At 48.0% G+C, this 10,902-nt stretch overlaps 1 protein-coding gene across 1 annotated transcript; it reads left to right on the top strand.

Annotated features, from left to right (window-relative positions):
* Positions 1-9,268: 9,268 nt before the first annotated feature.
* Positions 9,269-10,655, top strand: NKX2-8 (NK2 homeobox 8). The gene is made up of 2 exons (XM_057542011.1): positions 9,269-9,425; positions 10,099-10,655. Exons 1-2 carry the CDS (start codon positions 9,269-9,271, stop codon positions 10,653-10,655), a joined length of 714 nt encoding a protein of 237 aa, XP_057397994.1.
* The last annotated feature ends 247 nt before the right edge of the window (positions 10,656-10,902 follow it).

Raw genomic sequence — 10,902 nt, 5'->3', positions numbered from 1 at the left:
CTCAGTGCCTGGTGCTCATGACATAGACCACTGTATATTTGTGGATTACAACTTTCACAAAATTTCTGCCTCCTGAGGGCCTCGCATGATAATAAAGCTGACTGGGTGGGCAGCCTTTCGGTGGGGAGCAGGAGGGGTTTTATATTTGTGTGATTCAACTGACTCTAGTTAGTGCTCTCATTAACGGCCTCTGGATCACCAGCAGCGTGGCTGCTGACCGCAGCTGCCGGAGCGCCTACCTCCTGCCTTTGGGTTATATTTGGAGGAAGAAAACTGGCTGTGGGTAAACGTGGGGCATGGAACAGGAATAAGACAATTCTGGCCACCTCAGCTCCCTCCTGAGCAGGACTCGGGGTGGCTGGCCTGGCCTCTGACTCCAGGTCTCTGTCTGTCTCCGGAAGTGACTCGGATCCCGTTGGGTGGTCGCCCCCATGGCCATTATGCACGTGCGGCTTTCTCCATGTTGACATTAGGGGATGTGTCCCCACCTTCCCTTTGTTCTATCCTCGATTTAAGACCCATTTGTTCTCACTGGCTTTTAACTGGTTTTCAATCTATGTTCATTGCTAGGGTGAGTTATCTTTTTCAAAAAATGCAACTTGCAAAGAGTGTCCAGTGCCCCCAATTAGCATGGTTAAGCGGTTTGGAAACAAATACAACTTAGACAAGATGAAATCACACTCTGCTAGTCATTGAGATGCTGCTAAAAAACAAATCACAGAGGATTCCTAGAAATTAGTCTCTGTTCCCTACAAGGACTTTTGAAATGCTGCAGGCCTTTGGGTCCCTTAATTGGCATCTGAACAAAACCACCCTTTCTCCTCTACAGGTCCCCGTGTGCTGCTCCAGAGGTGATAAAACCCACTCCCTGCCACTGGCCTGCCCTTTACCAACCTCCAGCTGGTAGAAGCCAGGGCTGGTTGGAGACGGGTGATCACCAAGCTGACACAGGCACTCACTCTCACTTTCTCCTCCTTTTGCCCAACTGCAACCTCCATTCACAGCAAACATCTGGATTCACTTTTAGACGCTAGCAGTTTCTCCTCTATGCTGCCTACCCTTTGGGAATGTTCTTGTGACCAATCAGCTGATGGGGTGAATCAGGAACCTACTAGGACTGGAATAATAGAAAATCTCTAGGATTTGGCTTCTCTAGGATTTGCATAATAGAAAATCTCAATAATGGAAAAATGAGTGTACATGATAAAAAGAGATATTCATGTACTTTTCCTAGTGGTTCTATAAAAGAAATGATTAAGATGATAATTCCTGAAACCTGGGTGGCTTCTATTTTATTTTTACTATAGAAGAAACCAGAGGACTAAATTCAGCAGAGGTGACCTGTCAATTGTATTGTATAACCCCCTGCATTCTGGCATCTGAGGTTTCACAAAGTTCATCACTTTTAATAGTCATTTTAATAGGGCTTCCCTGGTGGCGCAGTGGTTGGGAGTCTGCCTGCCAATGCAGGGGACACGGGTTCGAGCCCTGGTCTGGGAAGATCCCACATGCCGCGGAGCGGCTGGGCCCGTGAGCCACGACTGCTGAGCCTGCGCGTCTGGAGCCTGTGCCCCGCAGCGGGGGGGGCCGCGATGGTGGGGGGCCCGCGCACCGCGATGAAGAGCGGTCCCCGCACCGCGATGAAGAGTGGCCCCCGCTTGCCGCAGCTGGAGAAAGCCCTCGCACGAACCGAAGACCCAACACAGCCAAAAATAAATAAATAAATAAATAAAGTAGCTATAAAAAATTAAAAAAAAAAATAGTCATTTTAATAATATGTAAGAAATAGAATTCTAACTTTAGGCATACATATTATTTCTTTGATTTTCCCCCCTCTAAATTTGTTTTACAGCCCAATCCTTTTGCTTAAGGAAAAAAGGCTTGTTTTTTTTCCTTCTTTCTTTTTTTAAAAGTAGCCAAAGCCAAAGAAGCAACTAAAATTCAATGTGTAGCCATCCATTTCTTATTTTTCCCCTCCGGTGGTCCTATCCAGTCTTTTTTTTTCTCGATGTTAACTTTATTTTTTTAAACTTTTTATTTTATATTGGAGTATAGTTGATTAACAGTGTTGTGTTAGTTTCAGTTGTACGACAAAGTGGTTCAGTTATTTCAGTTATACATATACACGTATCTATTCTTTTTCAAATTCTTTTCCCAATTTGGTTGTTACAGAGTATTGAGCAGAGTTCCCTGTGCTCTACATCCATTTCTTTCTCACAACACAAACCACCCAAACACACACCTGCTCCGTTGCCTAAGGCAAGAACTGAGTTCCAATTACATATCCAAAAAAGTGTGCAGCTCCTGATGCCCTGGCCATCCAGGAATATATATCAAGCTAGTTTTTGTGAACTGCCTTGGTTTGATGTGAAGAGCTGGTAAAGAAAACAAGCAATGGAAACACACCATCAGCCACAGATGGTCTTTACAGTTGGTTCACGTGGACCATGGACTGAGGGAAGCTGGAAACAGACTTGATGAAAACTGTAAGGGAATGACCTGGGATTGGTTCTAAATTAAATGAGAACTTGACAAGCAGATGGAATTTTAAAAAATACAATATAATTTTTGTGAAGCACTGTTTTAAAAACTTTCTTCAGGTCCACGTTACAAAGCAAAATGTAATATTTTAGGGATAAATCAACAACAGTTCAGGATAGATCTTGTTAAACAACCAAACAAAAAACTTGTTCAGTAGAAGAAATTTTTTCCTTTCAGGTAATTAAAGGTCATAAGCCATTAAAAAATATAAACGTATATTAAAGATGACGTTCCTATCTTGGGGATACTCAAGCTGTCATTAAATAATCATCTAAAAAAGTGCAGCTTTACTATACATAGTTATGTTAAATATACAGCATACATATTTTAGTATCAGAATCCCTTAGATAAAGTCATTTCTTAGTTGTTTCCTAACTTGAATAAGTCCAATTTATGGGTTTTAAGATTTGGAGAAAGACAAATAGAACAATAAATTTCTCAAGAAATTCTAAGCACCCTTCCTCATATCCTGTTGTTGAGATAAAGCCAAACCTAAAATGCCCAGTGTTGAGCTTTGTCATTTGTATATTTGTCTGATGGCTCCAGAGGTAGTTTCCATGGTAAGCTCCCTGTGTACAAGAAGCAGGGTGAGTGGAATGTCTCCTTCCAGCGAAGAACTTTTCACTGACAGTGATAAAGGCCAAGAACCTCCTTCACACAAATGATTGAAAAACAGAACACGAAGGACATTTTTATTTTGTTTTGTTTCCTTTGTGTGGTATGTGACTTCAGTGCAAATACCCATTTAATCAAGAATACAAAGACAGCCACCTTTGCTAGCTAAGGGATTTCCAGAGACTGCAGTAAACATATATAGCTCTTTTCCTTTTTTCATGAGGAAATTCCTGTGAGGTTGTCATTTCATGCTCCTGTTGTGTACTTTTGCCTCCTCTTGGAAGAGGGAAAAAGATTTTTTCCAAAGGAACATTTCAGAGTGAACTAAATCGAATCTGGAAAAACTTGAAATGCTTTAAAAGCTGATATTTATCTATTGTCATTTTAAAAAATATATAATTGACATATAACATTGTATTAGTTTTAGGTGTATAACATAATGATTTGATATATGTATATATTGCAAAATGACTACCAGAATAAGTTTAGTTAACAACCATCACCACACTTACAGATTTTTTTTCTTGAGGTAAGAACTTTTAAGAGCTATTCTCTTAGCAACTCTCAAATATACAAAACAGTACCGTTAACTATAGTCTCCATGTTGTACATTACATCCTCAGGATTCATTCATCTTACACTGGAAGCTACTGTCATTAATTTTTAGAAATATAAAGACTTTGGGGAAGAATATATAAGCCACTACTGATTGGAACTTTCTGGTTCAGGCATTTTTTTTCTCTTTGAGCTGATGAGATCAAATTGAACCCGTAGCTCTAAGCTAGCACAGGCTCTCTTTCTCTTTCACCTTTTAATCATTCTTTTCTAACACCTTCTATTACAATAGACTCTCCTTCTCCTCTTTAGGCCCTCTTCATTCTCCTCTCTAATTTCTTCAATTCTAGGGATATCACAGTCTGTCTGCCTTCAAGTTTCTCCTTAAGCTTTGCTTCTTCTAGGTAATCTGTCCTGACTCAGGATGTGATAACAAGGGTGAGTGCACACTGTAAACATTCTCAAATGTATAAAACATAAAGTGATATTTTATTACTAATGTATCATTATCACTGATAAGAAAATGGAGTATTTGATTCTTTAGCTCTCTGAGAAACTGTGGTCCTTGTTTTCAGCAAATATTAACAGATACTCCTCCAGAATAATAATTGGTTTAGTGTTCAAATAGCTGTCAAATAAGACAAATAGTATCTCATCTTAATAATGCAACCCTTTTAAAATCCCAAAGCTAATCTGGGACAAAGTAAAGGTATATTAAAAAAGAGACCTCATTATAATGCTTGGATAATTTAAGGAAAAATAATAACAACTGGCTTGACCTGAAGTGCTGCTGGTTATAAGCATGCCCTGCAGGCAGGCCTCTGTGAGGTACTGGGGCAAGTATCAGAAAATATGTTCCTGGGGTCAGTCTACTTTGTCAGTGTCTGGGTGTGACATTAAATGTGACTTAGGGCCTGGACCCTTAAACACAGTAAGGGTTCTGTATTATATAAATTATAACTATATCAGTCAAGCAAAGGAGTATAAGTTGTTACCTTTTTAAAAAGAAAAGGCTAGATAAAAATGAGAAGTTCAGCTCTGGACAAATAAGACTTGGCCCCCTCCCCAAAGTGTATTATTATTTTTATTCTGACAATTTACACTCCATGCTATCACAGCTACTCTTATACCATGCAAAGTCATGGGAAAGACCAGACATATTTAATAACCTAATAAACTAGCTGAAAAATAAAAAAGTTATTTGCTAGCTCTTTAAGAAATGGAGACTATATTTAATTAAATACATTTATTTTTTAATTCATTGAACCATTTTACCCCCTACATTTTCTTTTTCATGTATATAACTAAACAACTAGATAAACATTTGGACAGAAAAACTTTTCTCCTAGAGATCAAGCACAACAAAAAAGTCCATGTAAAGTCAATATTTTAAGGAATTTAAGGTGGGATCTTTCAAATCTTGTCATTTGACATTAAACAATAAAATCTAAAGCCCATTTCAAAGATGTACTAAATTCCCAGTCTGAAAGTAATTGCTGTTCCCTGTCCCATGTATATATATCATCAGTACAACTAAGAAAGAATTGCAGCCAGGCCTGGACCACCGCCAAGCAATTGATTATTAACCATTAAAAGGGAAATGTTTACTTATTCATGGCAAGTAGTTTTCAGAAGGAAAGGCAAAGAGGTCTGATTTTAAATGCTGCCTTTTCTTTCCATCCTAAGGCCAATGAAGATCATTCACTTCTTCTTGGAAATGTCAAAAGCGCATTTTTATTTTCCTTTTGCTATTTTAACCAGAATGCTGATAAAAAGGGGAGAGCAGTTGCTGTGAGGCAAAGAAAAATGTCCTGGCAGTTGAGGGCCCTCCATCTATCAAGGGGAATTTGCAATGTTGCCTCTCTTCAAGACTGTATAGATTTGCAGGATTTTGTGAAACACTTAACCAAAATGGAAGGATTTAAAAGCGGAATGCAAGATATAGATGCAATCACGTTTTAAAAATCCAGATACTTTAGTTTTATTTCAGAATTTTCTAGTCTTAAATTCTCAAGCACGCAGCAGTGATGATCATCTTGGATACTACTTTTGAAAGGGTGATTAGTGCAGACTGCTTAAATACATTCACTATGGCACAGATGCCTTAAGATTAAAAACTCTTACTGGGATTGAGATGCACTACATCCAATTACAGGGAAACAAATACTTATCTAATTAAATAATAATATTCACAAGCTATGTTTCAAAATAAGTTCAAGTGTCCAGAGCACCAAACAATATTTTAAAACCTGGAAAGAATATCCAGTCAGATGTTTACCTGTGATTTGGAGGCAATTCATAGGCATATTTTTAATGTGTATAAAAATTAATATCTTGACTACCTTTTTTTCTATTGACTCAATATCAAAATAATTTTCTCCTCCTATGTCTTTGAGCTTATTCAATGTGAAGAAGCAATTAAAAAAAAAAGCACCTTTGTCTAATAATCCTGGCTCTCCCCCTTCTTTCCTGCATTTCTTCAGAAGGCATGGTTTGAATGGAATAGCTCCTGGAGTCCCCAGGCTCTGGCTCTTGGAGATAATTTAGGTACAGTCCCAGAGCAGAGTTGAGAGGAAGACTGGACGAGTGCAGAGTCCACGATGAAGCAGGGAAGTTGCAGTGCTTTCCAGAGCCAGCAGGTACAGTTTCCCTGGGACATTCAAAACACAGACTGGGGCCCAGGAACACTGTTCCCAGATTGGGGAAGGTGAGGCTAAAAGTAATATTTGGAGCTAATCCCAGACACAGGTCCTTCCTAGAGCACAACTGCTAGATGGGGGATGTATCTCCTCTTTGGTAGCCAAATACTAAGAGTAAAAGCAAATATTTGATGCTGAAGAGCTCTGCAAATATTTGATGCTGAAGAACTGAAGAGTGCCATTTACTTATTTCTACACATTAGTGTGGGCTTAGGATGTTAAATAGATTAAAAGGCTAAGAGAGGTCAGTCATTCCAGGAAAGACGCTTCTTTTGCTTCTCCTGACTTGTTTCTCTTTCCAAAATTATCTACCCCTCACCACTCTTGTGGAGGGTCCTTCGGAAACTCAAAAGATGTCAGTCACATCCTCTTCTAGAACATTCTGGAGAGTGTGGAGCCAGAGTCCTGGGGATGAGAGGTCTAGAAGGGGAGGGAAGAGGGAGACCAAACTCTGCTGGTTAATACAATGAAGATGGTTTTAGAAAAATTCCAGAGAGATGTAATCATAAAACTGGTAGGGTCCTTATAAGTTAGTAAATGTATTCTCTTCTGTTTCAGATGATAAAAAGAGCCTCCGAGTGATGAGGTGATTAGAGCTAGTTAGGGACCGAGCGGGGATGCCAAGTGACTCCCAGGCCAGAGCTCCTTCTAACCTGAGACAGCCTCGAAGTTCAGACTCGAATTTGGGAGTCTGTCCTAATACTTGCCTAGGACAGTCTCTGTCGGTGCCTTCCTTCCACCTCTCTCAGGAGACCGGCTGGCAGAGGTTGCCAGGCATCGGGCACCATCCAGAGAGAAGTCCACGAGGCCCTGCGCCGGTCTGTGACCTGCCCAACCTCTAGGACGCTGGAGCTTGGGTGCTGGGCACTGTGGGCATCGGGTTTCTGGCTTCTGCCGTCCCCCATCTACCCCCTGCTCCCTCCTCCGCCCCATCTCAGAGAGGACAACCAAGTCATTTCAATTTAATCTTCTTTAAAAAGACATAACTAATAAATCTATTCCCGAGACCGCGGAGAGACGGCCAGCAGAGTCGATCGTGCTCCCAATCCCATTGAACCCCATTGAAAACCATGACAACACAGGACAAGCTCCGATTTATTCCGGAGCGCTAAAGCGCATTGTGAGCAGGCGTCAATCACGCATTATTTCGCACTGAACAAATGCAAAATCTTGACTGGAACAAATGCTTCCAACAGGTCCGGGACGTCGAGCTCCATTTCCCCTTTGTCCACGGCCTAGCAGTTGGCCTGTATTGGGGTTGCCTCCGCCCGACCACCCAGCGCGCAGCACAGCCCCGGGCGCCTCGGGCACGCTTGACAGGGAGGCTGCTGGGGAGGGTGCGCCAGGTCGGGCGGGGCAGCAGCAACTGCACGGGAGGTAGGTCCGAGTTCAGCTCAGGTGGAGCCAGGATTTCAGGGGCGGCCACCCAAGTGCCGCGGCCCTCACCGAAATCCAACAACCTACTACCCGAACCACTGGCTGCAGGAGGAGAGGCCGCTGGAAGCGCGCTCTCTCAGCCCTAGTCTGAGGCGTGGCCACCACGAAGCCACGGGCCAACAAAACGTATCCATGCCCTGACCGGCTCCTGGCACCTTCTACCCGGATCATTTCTTCGGGTGGGGAACTAGAAGATGTCGGGAAACCCCGGGCAGGCCGTCTTTTCTGCCCGGCGGGCGCAGTCCTAATTCCCGCAATCGGTCCCTTACCAGACCAGGCCGGGCAGCTTTGGCAGAGCGGAGAGCCCAAGTCACCCGAGGCCTGCATGTCCAGCCCCCAGCCTAACGCTGAGGCTACGGAACCCAGGCGCACAAGTGGCGCCAGGGGACCTGGCGACGCCAAGGAGGCAGCAACTCCCTCGCAGGCCGCCCTTGGAAACGCCGCCGCCCATGGGGCCTAGAGGGGGGCCTGGCCCCGCAAAGGCCAGCCACCTGGCGGGAGAAGGAAAACGAGGCTAGCACTTGGGAGAACAGTCTGGCCTAATTCCGCCTCCATTTTGCTGGTCTGGAGCAACCGGCGCCGAGCTGGGGCCCCCCGGATGCTGCCAGCCCTTCCCCAGCACCCCTGAAGTTGTGGGAGATGTTCGGGGTGTGGGAGGTTCCTAGCGGCCTTCAAAACCCTCGGCACAGACGCCGGTGGGGCCAAGCCACTCCTCTGTGCCCGCCTGAAACTTCTCGCCTCTGAATCCTCAGAGGCGCCCAACCAAAAAGAAAAAGACAGCCCGCCAGAGTTTAACGCCGTCTTGTAAATCACTTTACGGATAATTGCGGGAAACGAACACTCCAGCAAACAAGCTCGAGGAATAAAGCAAACAGGGAATAAATTCCTGGGTGCTCATAAACCCACCCATGCCGCCCTCACCCTTCCCAGCGCTCCCGCGGGGCCAGGCCCGATGTCAGCCCTGGAGGAGGAGGAAGCTGGGACCGGCGGTCGGTGGCCACCGCTCGCCACCCAAGATGTTATTCTTTGGCAACAATCCCCATTATCTGTCCCCACTTTGGGCTAATCAGACAGAATCGCTAATGCGAAGGGCTGCTTCCTGCCGCCTCTGGGAGGTAACGGGGCGCCCGAGGGGCGGGGGACGGGACGGGACGGGGCGGGGCGGGGGGCGGAGGTGGCACCTTCCGGGCTCGCCGGGGCTTTGGTCCCGCACGCATTCAGGTACTTGACACTCGGGAGTCCCGCACCTCGCCCGGGTGGGAAGAGCTGTTTATATAAACAGGGATTCCACGGTAGATGCCCTAATATCTCGGCAGCCAGTGCATGGCGTGCGCCTCTCACGCCCACCCATAGGAGCGGCGTCCCCGGCCGCCCCTCGGTTCCCAGCCTGCCCTGCCCCCGCCTCCTTCCCCTCCTCGGCCATGGCTACCTCTGGACGCCTCGGCTTCACCGTGCGCAGGCTCCTGGACTTACCGGAGCAGGACGCGCAGCACCTGCGGAGGCGGGAGCCCGAGCTACGCGCCCCCGGCCCCGGCCCCTACGTCACCTGGCTGGAATCGGAGCGCGGCCACTACCCCTGTGAGTGAGCGGTGGACGGCGGCAGGGGTGGAGGCGAGGGAAGTGGGGAGCGCAGAACCAAGCCTCCGGCCCTCGCGGGGCTGGGAAGCGGAAACCCCAACCCAGGGTCTGAGTTTCCTCAGTGTCGGTCTGTCCCAGAGGCTCTGTCCTCCTCAAACCCCTATGCCAGTTGGCACATCTTGAGATCAGATCCCTGCGCCCGGCACTAACGCCCGGGATTTGAGATTCTGTTTCTAGGGGTCAGAATATTTAAATATTTAAGACACCGCCCTTAAGTGCCTGAAACAGTGGCCACGTTCTCCCGGCCTCGGTTTGGGATGGGCAGCGCTGGCGAGCCTGGATTCAGGGCTTTGCAAACCTCGGCAAACCGCAGTGCAGTCGACCTGGAAGTGGCCCGTTTTGGTGAGGCAGCTTGCAGTGAATTCGTCTGCCAGCGCAGCGACCAGGGCCGACTTGTTTTAACCCGGGGCGGGTTTCTTTGGGGGCGCGGTCCCAGGTTGTGGTGTAAAAGGTTATCGAATTCGGAGAGGTGGGTGTTCAGATATGGGCCCAGGGAAGGAAATGGCCTCATCCCAAAAGCCGCGGGCGAGTGGGTCGGCGCCCACACGCGAGAGGCGGCCGGCCCGCGGAGGGGCCGGCGTCTCACCAGGCCGTGTCTTCTTTGCGTCCCTAGCCTCGGACGAGAGCAGCCCAGAGGCCAGCCCGCGGGACTCGTCGCAGCGGCCGTCCGCTCGGCCTGCGTCTCCGGGCTCGGACGCCGAGAAGAGGAAGAAGCGGCGGGTGCTGTTCTCCAAGGCGCAGACGCTGGAGTTGGAGCGGCGCTTCCGGCAGCAGCGCTACCTGTCAGCGCCAGAGCGCGAGCAGCTGGCGCGCCTGTTGCGCCTCACGCCCACGCAGGTCAAAATCTGGTTCCAGAACCATCGCTACAAGCTGAAGCGCGCGCGCGCGCCGGGAGCCGCGGAGGCGCCCGACTTGGCAGCGGCGGCCGAGGTGCGCGCCGCGCCCGGCTTGCTGCGCCGCGTGGTGGTGCCCGTGCTGGTGCGCGACGGGCAACCGTGCGGCGGCAGCGGCGAGGTGGGCACGGCCGCTGCCCGGGACAAGAGCGGCGCGCCCCCGGCAGCCGCCTGCCCTCTGCCAGGCTATACCGCCTTCGGTCCCGGCTCGGCGTTCGGCCTCTTCCCCGCCTACCAGCACTTAGCGCCCCCCGCCCTGGTCTCCTGGAACTGGTGAGGCAGCCGCGGGGCGCGGGCACCTGGGGCTACGCCGGACTTGGGGTGCGCTCTGCGGCCGGAGCAGGGCTAGAGCCAGAGACCTGGAGCGCGTCCCGGGCCCCTCCTCCTTCGACGCGGGGGTCCCCTGCCCCGCCCTCGTCAGCCAGCGCACCCGGAACTCTCGCCAAGATATCCCCTCTCCTCTTCCCTCGACCGCCAGCCCCAGAGCTAGATTTTATTGCTTGAACCTTATCTGTACATTTTAA

Source organism: Balaenoptera acutorostrata, chromosome 3 (genome assembly GCF_949987535.1).
Source record: "Balaenoptera acutorostrata chromosome 3, mBalAcu1.1, whole genome shotgun sequence".
In the NCBI taxonomy this organism is placed as follows: domain Eukaryota; kingdom Metazoa; phylum Chordata; class Mammalia; order Artiodactyla; family Balaenopteridae; genus Balaenoptera; species Balaenoptera acutorostrata.
The sequence above is the reverse complement of the archived record's forward strand: the minus strand, read 5'-3'. Positions and strand labels throughout refer to the sequence as shown.